Here is a 24,739-nt window from a genome sequence, read left to right as displayed (position 1 = left end):
GCTCAGAGGAGCTTAAACAACAACACTGATTCAAGAGCTGAATTTTCATACTGATTTCCTCATTCAAGGGTGGGGGATATGCAAACTGCGTTCCTGGATGCAATTTCTGGTGAGCTACCCAAAACCAACACAAACCTGGTGGGACCTCAATGCACATTTCCATACTGCGTCCTCTGTCTGGCTTCTGTAGCTAAATGCTGAATGAGGGAGAAGAAAGGGACTAAAACCACCTTGTTGGGACTGATGGTGTTCCAGCAAAGTGCTTATCTGGTCATGCCATCTTCCCACATCAGCAATGGCCACAACAGATTTCTATGGAGGAGCAAAACTCTTACACGCTAGAGCCTGTCTCAGGAGTTTAGGAAGCAGGACCAGTTTTCTTCCTCTCTCTCATTCCTTTTACAGTGCCAAGCAATATCTCCACGCTATCAAATGAATCTGCTTCATGAGTAATTCTTCTACAGGCTGCTGGGAAGGGTGAAGCACTACTTGTTTTACTGATACCCTGGTGATGTGAGAGAGTAGTCCTGGTCATCTCCAGCAGCCCAGACTTTTGTTTTGCTGTGAGATGGCCCTCAGACTTAAGAGTCCTTTGTGGACACACAAATGTATGCCCCACTGAGGAGCCCTGGGACTCAGTCCTTTCAGGTTTCCAATCTTCCTTTGGAAGAGTCTTCCACATAATAGTGTCTCTTTCCAAAGCACTTCACTAAAGCCTCAGGGAAGGACAGATCTACATTTTGTGTTTTGGCTTACTTTTAAACAATTTTCCTCTTGATATTAGCTGTTTTGTGCTTGGGTTGTGACATCATAGGAATCCTGGACTTTAGGAAATGTGGAAGGAATGTGTAGTTTTTGTGTTGGCTGACTCAACCGTGAGACTGGGCACTGGACTCTTAAAACTCTATCAGTCTTCAATAGCATTATCAAAAATAACAATGACAATTATGTGATTTACTCCGTCTCTTTTCCTTCATGGTAAACACCTTCCTGTGGGCTAATGCACAAGATCTGGAAACTTTGGTAATCACTTTTCAATTAAAGTAAATACCAACTAAAATTCTGCTGGTAAATCTTCATGTCATAACAACTTTTTATGGTCTCCAATGTCAAAGAAGTATAAGACAACTGCAGTGGTAAAATTACAGAGGAGAAAATTGGCATAGCCCTCTTATCTAACAGAACAAGGCTGCTGTATGCTGGATAGGACCAAACTTTCAGATATGTTCAGAACAGAATGAGGAGTGGGAAGAGAAGGACTGGGGCATGCTAGGAGAGGAAGGTACCCTTGGGCGGCTGCATTTCTCATTTTCCGTAGTTCTCCTGTGCTGTCTGTTCAAGCATTAACAATCTCTAACACCTTCTTCCAGATAACACACAACTTTTCCCACAACAGTGTTCACTGGAAGGCTCAGTCTGCAAAAGCACATGACATGACGGATTATGTCTCAGATCACTATGTCCTTGATAGGTGAGTACACTCACAGGAGGACACAATGTGTTTGCAGAGGAACTGTTCACCTTTTGTTTCTCTAACCCAGGTGCAAAGTCCCAGAGCAAACTCTGCAGTAAAGAAATAATTTTAGCTCAGTAAGACCACGGAGAGTCCTCAGGAGTTCCCTTTCCCCATTTCTGATGGTGCTGCAAGTGTCAGCATTCATTGTCTTGATTGCTGTGTTTGAGAAATACCATAAAGATCAGCCTATCATCTGGCATATTCTGGATATTAGGAGCCTGTCCATTGACTTCTAGGGACTTTGGTTCTAGTTCTCTCTATGTAGCTTGAAAAACAGCGTGGAATACCACCAGTTGGGTATTTTTGGTCAAGTGTGGAAAGGGAGGCAGGGGGAAACAAATCAAAGGAAGAGGAAAAGAACACATCCATGTTGTAGTAGGGCTCATTGTTCTGCTTGTGTCTTTGTTTTTAGTTGTATTTTACATGCACTTAAGAAATAGTTAGCTTAACAGGTCAGGCTGGGAAGAAAGATGCCAAGACTTCTCATAGACTGGGGGATGCTGGGACGGTGGTTGGAAATGGGGAGGGCACTGAAGGGGACAGGGGAGGAAGCCCACACATTTACATCACGATTCTGGCACATTTTCCAAGCGAAAACCAAAACCAGCTCAAACACCAAATAGAGAAAAACAAAAAGAAAAATAAGGAGGAGATGAAAGAGAAGCAAAATACAGATTTTCTTTCAAATCCTGGGGATGGGGAAAAGAAGAGGGTGCAGAAAAAAAGGAAATGCCTAAATGGGAACTTGGGAAGGGTTAAGACACCAATCTCATGGTGCTTCCCATCTCCCCTAAGTATTTCATTCTCAGTGTCTCTGAGGTGTTCAAGTTTTTCTTGAAAAATATATATATATATTACAGATGAGAAACTCCGTACCGCCAAGAAGAAATAAAATAATAACAATGGAAAACAACTATAATAAAACAAAAACACAGCCCTGAAAACATCAAAAAGAAACAGGGTGAGTCTCAAATTTCCCCTGTGGTGTTCCTCTGACTTCAGTAACAGTGCAGGATTACACCAGTCCACTTTGATACTTTTTTTTTTTTTTAAACAGCTTCTTCTTCCTTTCATGTGCGCATGTCCAGGCAGTATAGCCCATCACTCATAACAACTTCCCTCCAAGCCAGCTATTTGTCCTTAGACTCCTACCATCCAGCTGTGAGTACAAGGCATGACAATAGGGTCCATATTTATCTTTTGTGGCACTTTGTTTGTCAAAACCTTTGGTTTCTTCCTTTTTTTTTTTTTTAAATTTTCCATTTTTATGTACTTATAAAAAATATTGTGTTTGTGTTGTTGTTGTAATTTTCCTACTGCTGGCTCTGGTGAGACTTCCACCCCACTTTCACAGCCATAATCAATGGATCTGGAACATGCGCCGACATTACTAAATGGATCAACAAAACCATGGCAGAACCAGCCAAACCCAAATCATCCCCAATGCGCAGGCCTCTTAAAAATGCTGAGATGTCCATAAGGTGCATGATGAGTCCATCAGCTCAGCAATCAAACAGAAAGCAAGCAAAATTAAAAAGGAAATAACGCACACGCGCACACAGATACACACACACACACACACACGCACGCACAAAATAATAATAATTATAATCAAGAGAGAAATGTCTGGGGTTTTAAAACCAAGACGTGTCCCTAAGTTTGCTGTTTCAATATAAATCTTGTGATACTCTCCCCACAGACACATCCAGTTTTGGACTGCTGTTCTTTAAATGGGTTTAGAAAGACTTGCCTACATGTGTACCTGCTTGGCTGAACGAAACCCACTTGCTGACTGACTCCTGTTTGCACCACATCCCCCATTAGACGCACTCACGATCCGTCGCTCTGAAGAGGTTCTGGTTTGCTAGCAAGAGGCATGAATAAAACCAAAAGCACTCGTTCTGTAATCAATTTACACACCCTGTCTTTACCCTTCCTCCCTCCAGGTGCAAAGTAGATCCAGGCTGTAGCTCTGAGGATGGTGTGAGATGGATGTGGGCTGATTCTCCGTGGCATCAAGCCACTCCTCCATCTGCTAGCGAGCTCTGTTCATTTCTGGTGAGATGAATGCAGACCCAGCTCTTGCCTCCATGGTGTACAAGATGCAAGGTTCTCCAGACCCTGAGGGTCTCCCACTACACTGAACCATGGTGTTATCCAGGCTGGCAGCTGTATGAACAAAACAGCCAAATGCAGAAGAGATGCAGGAGCTCACGCCTCTTTGGCTGGCCATGAAACAGGTTGAGATGTTTTTCTGGAGGAGCTGAGCAGAGGATAGCACAGGGTAATCACCAACAATTGTCCTGTGGTGACAGTGATCTCTGAAGGGATAGGAAGTGCAAAGAGAGAGCAAATCCTTCCCAGGCAGCAACTGTGCCTTCAACATGGTCTGTTGATTCCAGAAATGGAGAAAAGACCAGGAGTTGGCACCAAAAGGCAGATTAGTTCACAGTGGTTCAGAGACCTCTAGAAGACATGCAGTTCGGCTGGGGGTATCTAGGTAGAAGAATATTTTGCAGTGTTTCATTTGGATTTCCTCCAAGATTTCCTTCCAAAATGTGTGGTGACATCTCCTCTTAGGAGTGGCTTTGAAGGAAGGTTTTACCATCAGTCCTATGTACCACCTTGCTTCATGGCAAGCCCTTCAGTATCCTGATATTCCACCATGAGAAAACAATAGTTTTGTTCCAGTTGAGGAAACAAAATGGAAAGGACTAACAGCTTGAAAAAAAAAATCCCTCTGGTTGGTTTTTGAGGACAAGCTCCTTGCCTGGAAAAAAATGAGACTTGTGGTTCTTGCTTTCCAAGCTGAGGTGGGAACAAGGGAGATGCTGTGCTGTTCGTTGCCAGAAGGAACAGAACCACCACCAACAGGATGCCACTGAGCAGAGAGAGTATTTTTGCCGCAGTGCTACAACCAACAGGACACAATGGGAAAGACGGAGGGGGACACAGGTCTTTTTTTGAAAAATAAGAATAACCATATGAAACACACGGGCAGGGGAGTGTTGGTCTCCTCCTCCCCTCTTGACCCTTCCCCTGTCCCAAGAGAGCAGCTACCCTGCTGTTTGCCCAGGCAGATAAGAGCCACAATGGTCCCACTCTGGACGGAGCTGTGGCATTTTTCGGGGAGCCTTGGGGTTCCTCTCCCAGTGGGTCACTATCAAAAGATAGAGTTGCAATGGCTCTGCAGGAGAGGATCTTGATTTACTCCTGCCCTCCAGGATCCCTGCAGGCAGGCTGCCTTCCCCTTGGGGAGACTTTTAGTAATACTGAGTTCAATTCCATGTCCGCTCCAGAGGCTCCAAGCCCTTGGAGGGCAGTTAAAGCAGCATGACAGAAGTTACCTCCCAATTTCCCATCTGCAGAGTGATGATATGATGTTGGGGGAGGGTTTGTGGGGGTTCTTTTTGTGTGTAATAGTTTTTCTCTAGGGCAAAGGCAGAAGGGAAGCTGTGAAAAGGAGAGCTCCACCTGAATGTCTTGATGTCCCCAGAGCCAAGATTCCTCTGCAGTCTTTTCTTTCAACCCCTGGGTCTTCGTCACTTTGTCCATAGATTTTGAAAGAGAAAGAAATGAGAGAGAGAGAGAGGAGTGCTGTTCAGGTGACTCTGCTTACAGCCGATCAAAACTTGCACTTGGTAAAGATGATGATCTTGAGTGAGGCACGACTTGGTTTATCCCTCCCAGGGTGTCCCTGGCAGGACAGTTCTCAGCTGTCTATGCTCATGAGGGTTATGACTTGTTCAAGTTTGTAGGCAAGTTTCTGTTTCCCAGCCTGGTCATCTTGATCAAGGGCTCCGAGAATCTGGAAAAGGAGAGAGGAAGAAGTGATAGGGATTTTACTTTTTTTTTCCCAAAAGGACTGAGTCCAGCATCTTATAGCAGCAGACAAGGGTTAGCTTTCTCTGAGGTAGGTGCCAGGCTTAGCTTAGATCATGCAAAGCAGGTCAGTCAGCCAGCAGGGAACTAGACAGGCAGTTTGGGGTTGATCTGACTAAATGCAGACCTCTAGATTGCAACCAATCAAATGGACTCTTATCTTGGACATCAGTTATTTGGTAGTTGTATTCACCACCTTGCCATGCCACTTGAGATGCCCTAAGAGGTCTCACCTGGTCTTCAACACATAGAACCATGCTGGTAACCTTAAAGCCCTGTGTCATGCTTGCTGGACAATTCTTGGGTGCTTTAGGGTATCTCAAATGGCGCTGGGCACGTATACTTAAATAACTTTTGGCCACGTGTGGTGCAGAGCTCATATAGGGATTCTCTGTAGCAAGATAAGATCTGACCATCAAATATTGCAAAACAGCTAAATCTGATTGACTAATAATAGGAGACAAAAATAACAGGGATCCAGATGGAAGAGTACTGGGGATACCAATAACCCCAGACCTTTCCTTTCCAGACCCCAGGCCTTGCTTTTCATTCCATAAATCCATCGTCCCCTGAGCCAGGATGAAGATAGGTTATCTGTGACACATGCTGGGCCCTGGGAATGGGTGGGCTGTCCCATGGTCCCGCAGAACTGCTTTTTCCCCCCCGAGGCACTTACCTCCTCGCTGTACTTGCCAACATAGGAGTATATCTCTGAGAGCGCACTCATAGTGTTGAACTCGTTCATATGCATGCGAGACTGCTCAGCCAAGTATGCATTCATGTCCTGGTCGCTGATCGCTGGCATTTTGGCGATGTCTGAATAGTACCTGAGAGAGAGAAATACAGGTCTTTCTTGAGGGGAGAGAGCAGGGAGTCAAGAGATGAAAGCCACAACAATAAGGAGGAAGAACACTCAGCACTCTCGGGCTCTTCTGGTGCATCAGTGCTATACCCGGTCATGTTCTTTTACAGCAAGGGAGATGACTTAGCCAAAGTGGAAATTACTGAAGCACTATTTCTGAATACCAGACGTGTTGTATTCACTCAACCCTATTCTGAGACTGAAGTCCCGAAGAGCATCCTGTAAACTCTCTCCATGCCATCAAAGAAGTAGGCAGTACCTCTTGATGCTGGATTCCTTTGTCAGGCCTTCAAGGGCTTTGATCCTTGCCTCTAATCCCACAGAGAAATCCCACTGATCTCGCTGTCCATTGAGAACTCAGGATTTCACTCCCATAGAAAAAAAAACCAACCTTGCATGCTTGCTTGCACCATTCACACTAGTACATCTACATCCATTGCTAACATCATCCACCTCCCCCACTGAATCCAGTCTATCCCAGCAACTCTCTGCTGCTCAGCATCTCCCTTTTGCCCCATATTTTAAGCTGGCCTGACGTCAGTTTGTGGCAACAGGCTTCAACATTCCCACCCCCACTCTGACTGGGGAAAATCTGCTTTCCGTAGGTCTCAACACCATTCCCCTTGAGCTCAAGAGGACTGGGGCTTTATCCATAGAATGTGGATCCCCCAGAACCATGCCCATCAGGCTTCATCAGCAGAGCAATGTCTCTTTAAGGAAGTTGCTATTTTCGATGTCCTTCGTCCCCCGGGTAAGGCAGGTCTTGGAGGACAAGGTTTGCGGAAGGTAATCAGTCACTGTCACTCGCAGCTGTGCTCTGCTGTCAACTGGTTAATTAGACGCCATCATTTACATTTTTAATTTCTGCAATTTGACATTTTGTGCACAAGGAAAAAAAAAAAAGAAAGAAAAAAAAGCCCATAGCTGCAGCAATCCACAATTTTATAATTAGGAGGCAGAGGGGACGGGGAGCCAAAAGAGCTGACAGGTGTCCTGTAAACAGCGTTGAGACACCTGCTGAGATGGAGGCTGTTTTCCACTGCAGAGAAATTGGACACTGAAGTGCTGTATGATAAGGATCCTTCAGACACACAAGTGGGAAAATACTCTCTATGACAGAGCAAGACAAGCAGCTGCTGAAGTTTCCTATGAAAGACAGCATGATGCAAGAGAATTGGGAGGAAACCCTTCCACACCAGAAGGCTTCAGTTTTGCTCAGTCTGGTTGTGTGCCCCACACTCCCATCCGGATTTATTGCAAAGGGTTGGTCTCAGTTGCTACCCTGGTTTTGCAGAGGTGGGTTGATGTAAACCTTGGGAGAGAAAGGCATAAGAGGCAGAGGTCCTTCTCCCAGCTCTACACCTAGTCTTCTAGCCTGACTGCTTCCAGAGCTAGACTCTGGATCATCACAAAAACTCATGCAAACCTCAATAACTTTACAGCAACTTCCAGTACACACAACATTACTCTCCCTGGAGTCCTAGCATCTTGTCTTCTGGGCTCAGGACCAGCCAAAAGTCCTAGTCTAACTCAGTCCCTTCATCTAAATATCGCCCACTCCCAGTACTCCAGTGATGGTTTGTCTGGGCTTGATTTTGCTTTACACTCTGCCTAACCCTCAATCCCTAAGTGGACCTGAACAGTCGTCTATGAGGAAAGCAGGCATCTAGAAATCCTGTGAGGACCTGTCCTGCAGAACTACCTCCAGGAGGAGATGCTGAGCAGGATGAATAAATATTTCTAGACCTTTGCCACTCCCAGAAAAACTGAAACAGATCTCAGCATCAGCAGCTGGACAAAATCAGACCTGTGCTACATGGACTTCTGACAAGAGAAAGCATCAGGAACTGGTGGCATCCATGATAGTACTATTTCAGGCTCCTCAGAGCCAAAGCACATTGCTGAGAAACAAGGAGTCTTACGGCCAAAAAGCAAGGTGTGCCTTGGCACCCAGAGAAAACTACATCCATGTGCAACCAGCACAGTTCATAGACTTGTGGGGAAAAACAGCCTGCAATGCAGTGAAATGTATTGATTTATGGTGCCTAAGAAGAGCCCATGGAGAAGAGCCCAGCTCCTCATTAATATTGCATAGGCACCCTCCTGCTGGGCGAAATGAAAAGTGAAGGGGATTGCATCACAGCAAAAATAAATGAGGCTGGCGGAGGAAAGCAGAGGCACTGTGTTGTATTTGCCAGTCTGGCTCTGACCACCACTTGAAATGCTCCTTTTCCTCTCTGGTTCAGCTAGTCATCAAATGGTGGCAGGATAGTGGGTGTAGGGATAGGGTGCTTCCAAAAAGTGAAACACAGACACACGTACCGTCTGCTTCTCCAAGTTTGCCCTGTCTCCCTCTCACCTGGTAGCAACGCTCTCCTGAGTCTGAGACTCACAAGGGTCTGAAAGCTCCCCAGTGCATTTCCAGCCCTGCAGAGATATTTTCCCAGCAGCATAACACTCCCATGACTCATCTGAACAATGAAAAGCAACAGGCAATGTTCCCTGGAGCGAAGGACAGGATGCAAGAATCTGAGTTTCAGGGCTTGGAGACCTCTCCAGCCGTGACAGACTCTCAAGCTGTGATCTCAGTGTTCTGGGTTCACAGGCCATTACCCACCACCATACCAAAGTGTCCTGGTCTCCCCCGGACCCAGTTCCCCATCCATCATCTGAGCAGACATCTCCCACTAAGACTGCAAACCAAGATATTGTGGAAGTGTTTCACAGGAAAAATAAAAGAAAAAGAAGGGGAAAAAAAGCATGTACCAATAATCAAACCTAGCTGCTGGTGCAGGGAGAAGACATATAATGTCATTCCATCAGAACTCTGCCATGGCCAAATAACTTATTTATACAGAAATGTTTCTAATGAAGCCATCATTGCGCTATCTAAAGAAATGATGAATGTGTACATTAAAGCATCCTAGCAGGGAGATGACAACATCCCTGCTGAGTCTCTACTTTCTATTTGAGCCCAGATCCTCAGAGGTACTTAGGGCCTTTTTGCCATTTGCATACCCCTAACGTCTTCAAAACCACTATGAAGCTGTCACCAAATCCCAGAGGTCCTTACGTTTTCACTGCCAGCATTTCCAAGGCTGCCTGTGCTCTGCTTCCCTTCGCCCCTGCACCTGACAGCTCTTACTTACACCATAGCTGAATGGTGAAGCAATGCAGGGGAGTAAGATACTCTTTCACCATGCTGCTCCTGTGAGCACCCCTAAACTGAGGGCCACCAGATCTCACCTGAGCCATGGACAGCTCGTTGACTCACACTTCCACAGCCCCAGAGGCTGCATTACCCAGCAGGAGGTTGGGAACACAAGACTAAACCAGATTCCCTCTGAATGAGACAGAAAAGTAGCAAAGCAGCAAATCTAGCCTAGCCTGCCTCCAAAGGTTCAGGACTGAGAGTCCAAAGCAGAAGATGGTGACTACGTGACCAGATGTGCACCGCTTGCTGACCTGGTGCTGCGGATTTGCTACCTCTTCTGTACTCCAGTTTTGGTTACCTCCAGTGGATCCTTCCTTTCCCAGCTATTTCCAGAAGATCCTTAGATGCATATCAAAAGATCCTGCCTTACCTGCTTGAGTTTCCCCTGAATCACAGGAGAAGCCTGAGTTCTCAAGCCTGTGCATTCTCTGATGTGGTGGGAAATTTGTTCATTAGACTTCAGAAACAATAAAACCCCCTAGAAATTTTCGTAAATCCACCACTCAGGCATATCAGCAGCTCAGAGGATGTGAGGATTATTAGACCATAGGATGTGACTTCAAAAGTATCATTAGCAGAGCAACTTACCCCAGCCTGGCTTGAACAGGACAGCCCACGAGACCATCCACTGCCACTGTTGTATGGGGAAAGATTTTAGATGCACCAGTACACAGGAGTGCTCCCTCTTATTCTCAAAAAATAATTGTTCTTGTTCCTTTCACATGCTCCTCTTTCCCTGGGTTGTCTTTGTTTTGTCTTGTTTTGTTTTACTAAGGAAAGCAATACAACAGTAACCTGGGAATACATCTTGCCCTCTGTTTAGCCAGGGGTAAATGCTCTTGCCTTCCGTACCAACCAGGAAAGGCTCTTTAGCGGAGTTGTTTCACAAGAATGACTGTGCCTGCTGCCACTCAGTAACTCATTAACTCATCAAAAGAGAAGAGAAAAGCTGTATTGCCAGTGCTTCCTCTCCAGTCTGAAATTTTCCAGCGCTGCCGTGGTTTAGGCAGCTTAGCATGGAGCTAATTGCCTTCCAAAAGATCTTTTTGTCATGGCTGTTGTTGTGTCGTCGCTGGGTTGGGACTGCACTCATTAATAATCATTTTAGCATATGAAAAGCTTGTAACGAATCCATGTGCTGCAGACGGCAGACGCAATTACAGCAATAACATAATTAGGGTTATGCAATAGCCGGCTGTATCCAGACCACTGAAGGAGGAAGAGATGTATGAAAGGGATATAGGGGACTGCTATAGCAGAGAAGGGCTGAAGGAAAGCTTGGGAACAACCTAGCAGCCAGCTTTTTTATGGGATGAAGAGAAGCAATGCAAGGACATGCTGTCAGTTCTTCTGTTCACGCTGCACGGCAGTTTTAGTTTCCTGGGAGGTGTCTGAGCTGCAAAGTTTGTGTTTGTGCTGATTCAGCTACAGGCAGCCGCAAGACTCTGTTAGCCCAGACTGATCCTATTTCGGAGAGAGGTTCAAGGCCAGGCTGTTGGGACACTAATTGGACTTTGGCAGTAATAGCATGACAGCTAAGCAAAAGGTACCGGCTCCAAAGTTAGCTGAAGACCGGTCAGTTCTTCCAGAGATTTGCCTTGAAGAGCTTGAGGGAATGATTCTGTCGGTGTATGCATCCCCTAGCTAGGGCAATGATTTTATTTTGCATGTGCATGGCTTTCCCTGCTGCTTTTCATCTCAGAAGAAATAATAGAGAATAGCCGGGCAGCACTGAGTCAATGGCTGAAGAGTGAATCGGTGCACAGGTAGTTTCTCTGGTAGAAGAAACCATCCAGCATCATCTCAGTGCAGAGGATGTGTGGCTCTGAGGCTGTATCCTCTACGTACAGACACATTTTCATCTTGCCTGCTGAAAATTGCACTATGTAGGAACAGCATGTTACCGCAATGAGAAAACATCAGGAGTTTTTCGGAGACTAAAAGTGAAGAAAGGCAAGCAAACAGTCTTCAGATACACCAAAAGCTGCTGCTGAGAGGCAGGGAATGAGCTGTACCCCCTGCCCCTGGGGATGCAATGAGATGGCATGGGCTTTAATTACAGCCAGGGAGATTTTGGCTGGCCATCAGGGAAAACACTCTGATGGGAAGGACAGGGAAGCGCAGGAACGGATTCCCTGAGGAGAGCAGAGGCTCTGTCGTTGGAGGCCTTTAAGAAAGGGGTAGAGACGCATCTGTCAGGAAGGCTTTAGACAGAGCTGATCCTGCCCTGAGGCAGGAGCTCGTCAGCTTGACCTCCTGAGGCTCCTTCCACCACTGGTTTTTATTATCTCTACTGACAACAACCCCTACCTTGACCCTTGGTATGCTATATCTTGAGCCTTCTTTCTGGCAGGGAAAAGAGGCACAGAAGACTGCATTTTTTAAAGTAGGCTGGGATTTGCACCTGTCATTTGATGCTCTCTTTTAAAGCCTTGGAGTCACCCCAATGTTTCTGTTTAAAACCTCAATAACTTACAATGTTAGGGTGCACACAGCTTATAATCTTGATTCTACTGAACTAGTCCAATTTCTTTCTAAAACTAGCTGCCAAGTGGCCAACAGGCATCACAAGAAGTGCACTGGAAGAGACCATCTATTGACCACAGAGTCCTGAAAACACAGGCTGCCAAGTTGTGTAGGTTAGGTCCCCAATGGGTACAGACTACCCATTTTGCATACCCCAGACACACTCTCACAGCAATTTCTAACAAGCTTAAGACCTCGACATCTAAAGGCTAAAGGCACGCAAATCACAGTTGCTTCAGGAAAAGGAAATAGATGAGATCACAGACCCAGGACCTGGGTACCAACTGCTAGGTCAGGTTTGTACCCAGGTTAACATAATAAAATGCAGATGTTACAATTCTGTATCCCACAGATCAGGTCACTTTAAACCTCTTTTAGTCCAGAACCTGGCAAGCCTATTTTGAATGGCCTTCATTGGGAGATTCTCAAGGTGTTAAGAATACTTGCAAGTCTCCACTGACCTTCAGATTTTCTTTGAGGGGTTATTTTTAATGCACAATAAACAGCCAAAAGGAGACCAAGTCCCTGCAGGGATGAGAAAAAAGCACCAGTTCTTCTCCTTGCAGCACTGCAGGTATTTGGGGCACCAGTGTGCAATGGAAAAACTCTTTGGCTTCTGATTTTTGTGCTCTGCCCCTTTTCAGTCTCCCACATCTCTGCCTCCATGCCAGGCTTCGGTAGGGAAACATCGTATTGATTGCGATGCAGGCAATTAAATGGTGTTAATGAAGTTCAAACAAGTGTTATCATAAGCTTGGCAGCATGGAGAGAAATGAAAGGTCAGCCACAGCCCTTTGTCATCTTTTCAGTGTGGTGTTGAATGCTAATGAGACAGTCCCAATTAGAACAGGCTCCCCTTTGTATTGCTTGGGGATTGCATCAAATGCTCCCAAATTCTCCAGATTTCTAGGCTCAAAGGGGACATTTGAAGTAAACTTGAAAAGATGCAGATCTGAAGCTGCTCTAATGTAAATTCAGCAAAGCCTATGGAGTTTTACTAACAGAAGTCAGATGAGAATCTGGTCTACCGTTCCCATTCTTTTCCTCTTTTTTGAATAGACTCATATAATGATAACTGAAAAGCCTCCACCTTGTCTTAGAACTACAGTCTGACTCTTCATGGCTTCAACAAAAGCCAAATAGCCTGTCCCCATTTCCTGGGTTAATTCTCCTGCCTCGGTCAGGCCTCATCAGGCTGCAGGAAACCCAAGTTGTGCCTGCACCTAGATACTTTTTAGCCATGCGTTTTCACGGTGAAAGAGCCCTGGGTGTGGAGTTTGAATGCTGAACCTGGTTTCCCAAAAGTCAGGATTTCTCAGCGGGATTGTTTCAGCAGGCAGAGTCCACCTCGGCTTCCAATAGTGTTAAAAAAGGACTGCTGAAATCAAACTCCCAGTTGACTGCTATGTGGAGGTAGACCATTGGTCAGGCCAGAATCTGTAGTTATTCCCTTCCTAATATATATTCACAAACTAAAGAGGTGGAAGACTAATCTTTGAAGGATTGGAGGAATGTACTTTGACCTATGCCTGTGTCTTATGCCAAGGTCATTACCTGCTTTGAGTTTTGTGAGTCCTAAAGGCACACTCCACACTGAGAAACCAGCAGTTGCAAAGGGATGGCTTGGAGTAACCCAGCTCAGCTACCGTTTCAACAGACCTGTTAAAAGTCAGGAGCATGTCTTGACTCCAGTGCCTTCAAGTTGGGTTACAATCTTCCACTGCTTAATTGCCCTCTTATAGTTTCTTCCTCATCAAAGAAGTTCGTCTGATTTCAGGTTCTTCTGACTTACTCAATGGCTTCTTAAACTCCCCAGCTGAAAATCTTTTTATCTTATGATTTACTCTTTGAAGAAATCTACTGGTCTTGAAGGATGCCATCTCCAGCTGATGCTGACTACAGAAATAGCTCCAACCAGTACTAGAAGCATTTGGATTTGGAATAACTCCCTCAAAGTACAGCCACAGAATGGAGAAAAGGAATTCATTAACTCAGGGTAGAATTGAAATTATATTTTATTCATTCTTGATATGTTTTTCCTTTGATCTACCACAGCATCCAGGTGCCACTGCCTTGAGTCAGTGGACTTGACACACAAAAATACAAGCAGGGCAGAAGCTCTAACCATATTCCAAAACCTGCAGCCTCCCCTTGGGCTTCAGGTGATGTTGTCAGACATCAGTGCAGATAACAACCCAGCACATGCTGGGCACAGAAATCCAGTGATGTTTACTAGCAGCAGGAGGTGTTATGTACCTCGTTTGCAAACCCAGTTGTTTGGGAAAACTTCCAGGGAAATGCAGCACCTATTGCTGAAGACCACTAGGCAACAGGATTTAGCTCCAAAAAGTTGTAAAGTGAAATCAATACTGGAAAACCAAAATGGAAACTGCCGCCTTCTGTTTATCCAGAAAAAAAAGGTGTTGCATGAGGAAATACCCTGTTCTCCTACGTACCTCAGTTTGTCACTCAAATGTACCATCTCCAAAGACGGAGACAAAAAGCATCACTAGAGTGTGACACCTTTGGGTCACTGTTGGTGCAAACTTAAATTCTAAATGAATCTCAAACACCTCTTCCCCCCTATCCAGATCAATCCAGCAATCAACCTCAATACATACTTAGAAACTTGGACACAGTACCAGAAGTAGGTCATAATTAAGCAAGGTAGCTCGTAAGAGCCTTACAGGTTGCCTAGAAACGACATTTGCAGAAGTGTTTAACCACGTCTAAAAATAATTGTCCAGACAAATCAGAGACCAACCGGTGCATTATTGTAAAAAAAGTCACCTCATGCCGACTAGGAGGCAGAGCTCTTTGATCAGCCGTGCTCTCCTTTCACAAAATGAGAGAAAACCATCCCCACCAAAGGAAGTTCAGTGGTTTACAGTGCAGTGTGCCTACAGTAGTAGAGGTCTCATATAACCTGCCTGACATGGTATCAATTTTAGACAGTACCTATGAAGTCATCCAGACAAATCATTGCTTAAAACTGGATGGCATTGCACAGAAATGATCTGTAAGATAAACCCATTTTTGTATTTACAGAGTAGTAATCATTCTCCATCTGTGCAGTTCCCAAACCTGTCAATAACACCAAACAAGCGTAGCATACTGGAAAACAAAGCACAGATCAACTTCTGCAAGGCTTGCTCTAGCAGACAGGCTCCTGCTGAATAGAGTGCAAGATGTGTTATTTGTTTGTCCTGCGGAAAATTTTACAGAAACTGAAGCCCTTACATACTGCAGAAATAGTTGTCTTGGTTGTATTCCCTGTAGAGTAGCTTTGCCAGACACTGACCTGCAGTGCAGTAGATTGAACAGTACAGCTACAGGTCTTGCAGATATGGATAAAATGCTTGGAAAGACCTCTGACCTTTCAGAAAATACCTGCAGAACTTCAGACACCAGCCTGTCAATCTTATGGCGTCTCATTCAAAGCACAGAAGAGCCTCCAAGGAAAGCTACTGGACTCGGAATAAGGGAAGATAATTGTATGACCCTTGGGATCTAGGCAGCGTGGGGAATGTCACAACGATGCTGAGAACAGCAAACCGCTTCTGGTCTGTGTGGAAAGACTTAGAAGCCCACGTACTTCACAAGGCTCAAACACATCATCTCCCCTTCCTTCCTCCCTCTATCTCTTCTCAACAGTTTCTCCTCAAGAGAAACAATGATGGCAAACACCTTCAGTTCACACCTCTAATTAAATTTCCAACTCTGCTGCAAGACACGTGGGAATAAAAGGCTAACATGGAACTTTCTACTTAGGCAACAACCAAAGAAAAAAAGCCCAGAGGCAGCAAACAAAAGCAATACTGATGATGCCTCCTACCTCCATCCATGAAGTAGGGCCTTGCATCACTTCCTTATGTCATTCCTATTTCTAGAGCTAAAACTCACCTTTCCACCCAGTTCTTGTAGCTGGGGATGTCCTTGGCGTAGAGAAGCTTGTTGGAGGGTGAGTCTTTGCCCAGACGATGCTCTGAGGTCGAACAGGAGTCCATGAAAGTCTGAGCCACTACAGAGAGGCAGGCGTCTGTGATGCTATTCTTGTGAATGTCGAAGACGAACTGCGGGTTCTTGATCATGTTAACCCAGAACCGTAACGGCAGGCTGCAAGAGGCGTGGGAGAGGTGGAAGAGGTGAGTCAGTCAGTGCATGATTCACAGCCTTTGTTGCGGGAGGTTGCAATGGTAAATGGTGGATGGGAATCAAAGATCATGGTGTGGAGATAAGGATTCTGAGATAAGCTTTGATATACAAGAAACTCCTCCCCTACACCACTCTAGGGACAGCAGTGGAGTCACCTCGAGAGTGGCTTTTATCCTTACAAGCCAGATTTTGTCAGTCTTAAAGTTAATGCCGTCTTATTGAACTTGTACATAAATTAATGGGAGTATAATTGAGGTGATGAAAATGATGCCTAACTTCTCTACGTTAGGTTGCAATGTAAAGTCGCAGCTGTTGGCTGCTTCATCAGCTGAGGATAGGCATTGCATCAGCAAAACTTATGATGAACATTTGTCATTGAAGGACTTGGCTTTTAGCCCTCATAGCAACCCCATGGGAAGAGAGATAGATATTGCTCCCAGGTTAAGACTAGGAGTGTTACTGGCGTGCACTGTGTGCTGTGGATACCGTGCACTGTCACACTCCACGTCTCAAGCTCAAGTCCGTATATGATCCCAGCACACTGGGCAAAAAGCAGTCATTACGTGACAGGGAAAACCCTGTTGCCTCAGGAGGAAAAATGGAACTGGGAAACAAGTGTTGCACCCTTTGAAATGAAAATATATCTGCCCTAACCAAGGAAATGTTATTTCAGTTGCAATCCAAAGCCCTTCTTCCCCCCACTTTTTCTCAAAAGAGCAGTTCATTTGTATGAGATGCCCTGAGGTAACTACCTCCAGCCTTTGCCTCAAGCCTTTTTGTCAGGGCAGAGCCATTCATATGGCCTAGGAGCTGAGATGTGTCACTGATCACAGAGTCAAACTCTTGTCTCTCTGCCAGGTAGACCGTTAAGTCTACCTTCAGTGTCTTCACCTTCCCAAGAGGAGGTTATTCTTCAGCTTAACAAATTCACCTGATGTTCAGGCTAAACTCCCCAGTTCCTCCCATTTGCTCATTACCCCCATGTATTCGCAGCACCAAAAAACATTCATCTCCAAATCCAATACATTCTGGGTAACAGCAGGCAGTTTAGCATGTCCTGACAGAGGGATGACACCACATTTTCCTAAACCACCGTGTGTTCTCCTGAGCCAGTAAAATCACAAAGCAAATGTAAGGAAAGACCCACACAGGTAATCCTATCAGCCAAGTTCAGGAGAAGTGGGAGATGCTGGCAAAGAGACCTGGTGGAGTGTTGTGGGGGGAAACATTTTAGGCTGGGGATGGAGGTTCATCTGTTGGGGGACGAGGCGGATGGGTGAACTATGCAGAACTTCCTCTGCAGGTGTTCAGATGGCAAACACAGGCACAGTGAGGAGGAGCCGAGAACCCGTGTATGTGTGCCTGAGTGTGTGTACGGGTGCGGGGAGGGGCTGGGGGAACGATGTCCCTAGCTGGGAATAATGAAGCCCATGATGTGACTTTGAGTTAATTTAATCTGATTGAAGAGATTTCTTCATACTGCCCCTTTTCACACATACACACACACTCTGCCTTCCCCCCTCCCCCCTTAAATAAACCTCCTGCTCATTTAGTCTGAGTGGCTGCAATCAGCCTTAGATTAGCGCTGCAGATAATGTTAATAATATGCTAATGTTTCATTAGTTGAAAGCCTCTTTGGTGCATGGGGTTTCTTTTTTTATGTCACTGCGCTGTGACGATCTGCCATCAGCATGGCTGGTAAAAGGAAAAAATGCATGAGCTGGGAGCCCCATGGCTCTCCTCTGCTGTTCCTTTTTTAGTCCCTGTATTTGCACAGGAGAAGGGGAGGGAGCGATTCCCCGGGGGACTCTTTCCAACAGGGAGACTCAGCGGAGAGAAGCCGCAGAGATCTTTTCTCTCCGCTGATTCTGTTTTTTCCTTGCTGTCCCATTACATGTACGAAGAGGGGCTGCTGCCTGGCAGCTAGAGCAGGGGGCTGATGTCAGACTTTGTCACTCACTCCGAAGGAGACTTGCATCCAGCTCCAGACCCTTTAAGTGCTTGGTACCATTTGAGATGCTCTCCAGCTGCCAGCCCAGGAGGGTGCAAGTCTCCTGTGAGTGCTGCACATCCCCTGCAGATGCCTGGGATACCTTAAAATATCTCGGATGGCACTAGAAGCCTGGGTGTGGGCAAACAAATGGAGCTCTAGCCCCCCTCTGACTAGAGTGGGAATTCAAACACCCAGTCTAGATGAAGACAGTGGTGCTGAATCCTCTCCCATGCCTCCCTAGATATTCCTATGGGCCTGGGCACTGCAGCAGTTAAACACTTCACCACTTTTCCTCCTGAGGTTCCTCAGAAACACTGCCAGCCCCATGTAATACAGGGCAAAGTGGGACCTGTTTAGCCAAAGCGCTCCATCCTAGAGAGCATCTGTTAGGTTCTGGGATCTTCTGACTTCCCCATCAGCTTGGGAAGACTGAGTCCGGTGCTCTGAACCCCACGCCAGGCTCCTCAGATCCCCCAGCAGCCAGATCCCAAATGACACGTCCCTTTACTCTCCGTCCAGGCCAGAACCTGGTGCTGGACTGTACTGGGGTGTCTCACTCACCAATTGCTCTTCCAGGTGTGCCGCACGTGGGGGTCATGGATGTTGTGCTTGTCAGCCTGCTCATCCAAGAAGTCGAACATGTATTTGATAGCTAGGGGAAGCGCGCTGCCACGGTGAGCAGTGCTGAAGATGGTCTCAAAGAGGTCGTCCACAAATTTCTGGAGGGTGCCCTGTTGGGAGAAGGAAGCAAAGAAGAATGTGAGTTACCAAGGAAGAGGACGTTGAATTTTGGTGATCCACAGAGTATGTCAGTGGATCAGGCCCATAAAGTGTGACTGAAAAGTGGGAGCCATCTAATATCTGTTAAATGCAACATGATTTGGAACTTTCAATATAGATGTCTTTAAGCAGACATGTGCATCATCACAATCTCGGCTACATCTGGTTAGCAGACAGATGTAATAAGTCAAGATGCTACCTGTCGTCTCTGCTACTAGCACTCCTTGCCAGGGACGGTGACCGAGCTGCGGTGGGATACTTCACCCCATCTCAGGTATATGGTGATGGAGAGGCCCTGATCTGTTTCCACCGAGATTCCTCTCCTCTGCCTCCTATCCTCAACTGCTTTAGTCCATGCATGAGACAAAACCTAGCCATTTTCTATGCTGGCTTTCATCCAGGGCCAATTCTTAAGCTGGGAATAGAAGTCAGATGACTGCAGAGCAGAGCAGAAGGTGTCATTGAGACAAATGGGACAAGAGTTCGTGGAGAGCGACAGCTGTTTTATGTGTGTGAGTAGTATAATAAATAACACGAACTTCATCTTATCCCCAAGAGACCTCATTTGTTACTACCCATTGGCATGGGACTGAGGCAAACCCTAGAAGCAACGCATGGATGTGTCAGGTACTGCTCTGCAGACCTCAGTAATATCCACTGCAGAGACTGCAGAGGTCTCCTTGTGCTCCTCTGGGAGGAGAATCCCAGATCCTGTGCTTGGAGAACCACCCTGGACAAGCCGGTGAGGACAGTTGACCTTAAGCAAGAAGGTGAAGAGCTGGAATATCAGAGGGTGACCAGGCTTGGAAGAAGGGACAGTTGAGGAGCTGTGATAACCAGATGAGCTGCAGGCTGGGTTTGGGGGGGAACCAGGCAAGGCACGATTTCTGTGTGGAATGGGGAGCTCTAGCCCATGTCTGAACCTCTGTTCTGCCACCAGAGCTTCATAGGCATTTATATGTGAACAACACATACAGCTGGTAAAATAACCAAAAAGCAATCAAATCTCCACCAAATGTTTTCTGACATGCAAAATTTCCTCTTCTGAAAAATAAACCCCTCCCCTTTCTCTGCAGACCCAGGAATGAAATTCTCCTTACTAGAAACGAAGCACCAGGTTCCACCGGAGTGGCTCAAGTTTACATAGCGCTAACAAATACTTAATTAGAAAGCTGGTGTCTCTTGCTGATTCACCACTTGATTTATTCTTTGGGAAACAAACAGAGGTACCTTTTGCTTGCGTGAACTCCTACAGAGTGAATAAAGGCCTGCAGCACATGTCTGACTCAGAAAGGGCCCCCGAGGGGAAATCTTGTTGGTCTGACATGGAAGAGCTGCCCTCAGGTTCAGTTTCTGGAGGGAATTAGTTGTCTACATGCTCACCCACACAAACACAAAGAAAACCTCTGAGGCTTTTAGGCAAGAGACTCTAGGTCTCAGAGGTCAGGGATTTACCAGAATAAAAATCATTGTTAGTTTAACTAAGTATTCCCTGGGATTGTATTACGAGCAATTGCTGTCTCTCCTCTTTCCCTCCCTCAAATGGTCATGATGAGAAAAGAAAATCATCCGTCCCAACAGGGGAAACAATAAACCCTCAGCCTTTCTACTCTCTCTGTTGCTGTGCAAGTTTTGCAGCTGCTTTCCTGCCATATCCACAACCCGCCCCCCTGAGTGTTGAGTTTGTGATCCGGAACAGAAAGCAAAAGCGATTCAATGGCGGGGTAGGGGACATATCCCCAGACAGTGTAAATCAGCACCGGTCCAATGCTTGCTGGTTTACACCAGCTGGGGCCCAAGCCCTGGGGAGCATAATTTTCTTTTTACGTTGTATGACCCGTAAAAGCATCTTGATGCCAGGGAGCTGGACATGTACCAGGGGCTAAAGACAAAGCCACTTTATCTCCAAATCGCACTGCAACGTAGACAGCCTGAGTGAGGCTGCAGGGAGAGTCAGACACGAGAGGCAAAATGAGTTGAGGAACAAATGTGCAGGTAAGACTGTGTGGTAGGATTTAAGCATGTGATGGAGACCTGTCTGATGGGCAAACTCTCAGATGGTGTTTGCATGAACACATGAAATTGTGTTTGTGCCTATTAACACCCTGACAAGAAATGATAATAGTCAAAGCTTCAGAGAAGGGAGGAAGATTGGGCTGTTTGATCACTGCTTGGTTTAATCCTGCTCAGAATGGGGTGAGATAACACCGTGATCGGCCACACCTGAGCCACAACTACCCTGCGGATTCCACTTCTGGGATGCACTGAGATAACTCTCACGTTAGAGAGATTCGGGCACAGAGATGCTCTGTGCTGCAAGAGGACAGCAGAACTGCCCAAGAAGCCTGTCTGATTATATTGCCTTCATCCCCACCTGCCCTAGTCCCTGCTGGGGTGCAAAAGAAGATCGTTGCAGCCTCTTCATTAATGCAGGCTTCTCCAAGGAGACCACCATCCACAGGGTGGAAAAGCAAATAAATGTAAACTCAGACAACTGCTTTTGCCCACAGTCCTGTAGAGCCTTTAGAGATGAGTTAGGTGGAGGGTAGTCTTGGTCAGAGATGGAAGAAGGTGAAAGGCCTGAGATCTTTTGTCAACCCCAGAGTGAGCTGGCTGCAGCAAGAACCGGCCATCCCCTTTGCAGGGAAGTGATGGTGAGTGACAGTGAGTTCTTTCTGTGCAGAGAGTGGCAATTAAGCCACTTTCAGTGGCTGTCCCAGAGCCAAAGTCCACTGCAGTAAGTTTTAGACCTGTCAGCTTGAGTGATCTCCATGTCTGCAAGTGTCCTCCTCATGGTGCTGCATCCCCAATTATGCAAAACACTCACAAACTGCCCTACTACATAAGTTTTGCAGGCTCTGGCAGGCACCCACATAGGAGGCTGGTTTCCAGCATTTTGGGGAATATGGATTGAGAAGATGGGATCTTACCAACTTCCCAACACAGTCTTTGCCCTCTCTGCAGACACTTCCCATGGACCAGCTGTGATGTGTGAGATGTGTCTGGAGATTCAGTTCAGGATGTCCCTGCTCTGTCCCCACCTGACTTAATCTTTATTTTCTCTTTGGAGACCCTGAGCTTTCCATGTCTCAGTAGGGATGGGCATCTAACTCTGCTTGCTCTCCTTGGAGCTGGCCACCTATTAGCTACATCCCAGTCAACTTAACCCGCTACCACATCATCAGCACAAGAGTCTTCATGGGCCCAGGGGAAAGATGGAGAAGAAGGATTTGCACCACAAAACTCAGGCTTTTGTGGCATAGGAGCCCATTTCAGACTGTGAGGCGTGACACATCGTTGGAACCTGATCTGGGCATATTTACTCCCTAGCTTTTCATTTGCTCGATTTTGGTACAAACTACAAGCCAGTATAATCGACAACCCCAGCACCTACCCCTGTGCTGGCTTTCTCCCCCAGTCTCTTGGCCCTGGGCTCTTTACTACTCATTGCTCTTCAATGTCCTTTTCTGTCTCTGCTTTCTAAATTCAAGCTCCTTCCCTACATGCTTGGAGCACTCCTCTTGCTTTATTTTCCTTCTTCTCCTCTCTCTTTATCCTCCTTTGGCATCATTTGAGCAGTCTCTCATTTCTTGTAGTCAAGAAGTTCCACTGCAGCCTTTAAAAACAAATTCTCACCCTCTTCCCCGCCCCCAGCATGTACCTTGGTGGCAAGTAGTCTTGTCAGGTAGATCTCAGAAACCATCTTGCTGCCCCGGTCACCCTCTTTTTGGTCACCATGCTCATGGTTCTTCACCAAGTGCCACATCTTGACTCCACTCTCAAGGTCAGGTGTGATCATGGGTGTGCGGGAACGGAGACTGTCCGGGCTGCCTGTGTAACGGATCATGTTTTCTGCAAAGAAAGATGCGTGTGTCTCAGCCCTAGTAGCACTTGTATTGGGATTAACATGCTAAGGACATGCCACCTAACGGAAGTTTTTCATCAGGCAGGCAAGAAGAAGACCTCTTCCGTCTGGGTTCAGTAGCAGGTACTTCTCCCATTCAGTGTATGGAGTTGATGCTCATACAGATTCTGGTATGGGGCTGAGACAATAAATCACAGCTGGTGAGTCCACCCTGGGGAGATGTTAGTTTGGGTCTCCAAAGTGGGAAGGCTGTAGCAGTACTGCAATGTCCCTGCTCTCACAAGGTCTGCATTTCCAGATTAGTATTAAATAAATTTCCATCAGCCAATCATAACATTAGGCAACACAAGTATATCTCCTTGTGGAATTACAGTGTGAGACGGAGAAGCCCCGAAAGCCCAGGACCAGGACCGGTTCAGGGGATAGTACCAGCTACTCCCGGTAACCGGTACGGCTAAGCACAACTCGTTTTACCTGTAGGGATGTTAGCCACACCATGCCATGCTGCTTGGCATTATGGCCAGAGAACAGGCCATGGCCTTTTTGCACAGTAATACTGACGTAGCTAACATGACCTCTCGTCTAGCTCCCCATCCCCGGACTCAGGAGGAGCTGTCTCCTCTCCCTCTTTTGGCATCAAATCAATCCAGTAACTCCTGCCCAGACATCCTCTTGACTCCCTGCTCCAAAATCTTGTTTTGGTAGAAAGTAAACCAGAACCCCATGTGGGCCCGCACAAATTTCCTCTCCAAGGACACCTTTAGCCTCCAAATTTTACCTCCCTTTGCCTCTGAGTGATGGCATGAGGCATTCCCCTCTCCCTGACCTTCCAGCAATGCTGCAGATAGATAGAGTCTTTTCCAACCATAATTAACAAAAGAGCATTGCACCTTTCTGTAGCAAGATCTGAATCAGCCTCATTAATGCATTACCAGTCTCTACATATTAATTATCAGATGGAATATCCTTTTTCTCTCTGGATGCTGTTTTCTTAATTGCAATTAACAATCACTTCTGACCCACCACATCTTCTCCTCCCCCTGCATTCTTCCCCACTCCCTCCTCCTGAAAAATCAAATGGCAAAAGAATTAGAGAAATCCAGCAGAAATTAACCCCCCTCAAGTCTTCCTTTTCAAAGGTCATTGTGTCTTTCAGTAATTGCAACAACATGGCAAAGAGGATGAATATTAATAAGGGCTGGTGGATTGCCTATGTCCTTGGAGAAGGAGGAAGGGGGCTCCTCTGGACATTGAGTAACTGTACTTCCTTCAAGCTAAAGGGAGTAAGAAGGATTGGGGATGTTTTCATAGATCAAAAATAATAATAAACTGATACGACAGCTGAATGCAGGTTGGCGGATGGTTTTGCAGCACTCTGGTTGCACATTAGAGACGTTTTGCTTTGCTGTCTGGCATCACCATAGTGAGACATATCCTGGTCTGCAATTCTAGCACAGGGGAGAAAGGTGTGTGATGGTGTGAGTGAGGCTCAGGAGGTCTCTGTTTGGCTCTACAGAAGAATTTCCACTGGGTCTCTATTTCACAGCTGTCTCATTCTCAGTTGTCTCATGGGTAAAGTGGGAACAACAATCCACTGCCTTCAGATATACTGATATAAGAGCTCAGTAAGGAATTTTTATTATTATTCCAGGTGCAAATTCCCTTGGGACGATAAGATAGCTGGGTGGGACACACAACACCCACACTGAGATATAACTGTAGCCAGGCTACGCCCTATGTAGATTGTGGTTGCTCATCTGTGCCACAGATTCTTCTTCACAACAGACCATGCTCCAAGGACTTTGCCCACCAGAACGACTGAGCCCATACAGTGTGCAGTGTTTCTCCCTTGCCCCTTCCTGTGCAAATTCTAAGAGTGAGATTCAGTGATCTAAAATGTAGGCAGCTAATTATATAGGCTCCTCCTTTCATTAATGAGGGAGGAG

At 46.2% G+C, this 24,739-nt stretch overlaps 1 protein-coding gene across 1 annotated transcript in view; it reads right to left on the bottom strand.

The window, feature by feature from the left end:
- Positions 1–5,228: 5,228 nt before the first annotated feature.
- Positions 5,229–24,739, bottom strand: part of PLXNA4 (plexin A4) — a 421,093-nt gene continuing 401,582 nt past the window's right edge. The window contains exons 27-31 of the mRNA XM_010581025.1: positions 22,590–22,780; positions 18,710–18,879; positions 15,904–16,116; positions 6,075–6,225; positions 5,229–5,324 (exon numbers count right to left, since the gene is read on the bottom strand). Of these exons, the coding sequence (XP_010579327.1) occupies positions 5,229–5,324; positions 6,075–6,225; positions 15,904–16,116; positions 18,710–18,879; positions 22,590–22,780 (821 nt within the window). The remainder of the gene's footprint in view (positions 5,325–6,074; positions 6,226–15,903; positions 16,117–18,709; positions 18,880–22,589; positions 22,781–24,739) is intronic.

The sequence above is a fragment of the Haliaeetus leucocephalus genome, unplaced genomic scaffold (assembly GCF_000737465.1).
Source record: "Haliaeetus leucocephalus isolate CR32 unplaced genomic scaffold, Haliaeetus_leucocephalus-4.0 Scaffold751, whole genome shotgun sequence".
Taxonomy (NCBI): Eukaryota; Metazoa; Chordata; class Aves; order Accipitriformes; family Accipitridae; genus Haliaeetus; species Haliaeetus leucocephalus.
Note: the sequence above shows the minus strand (reverse complement) of the source record. Positions and strands in the feature narration are given on the sequence as shown.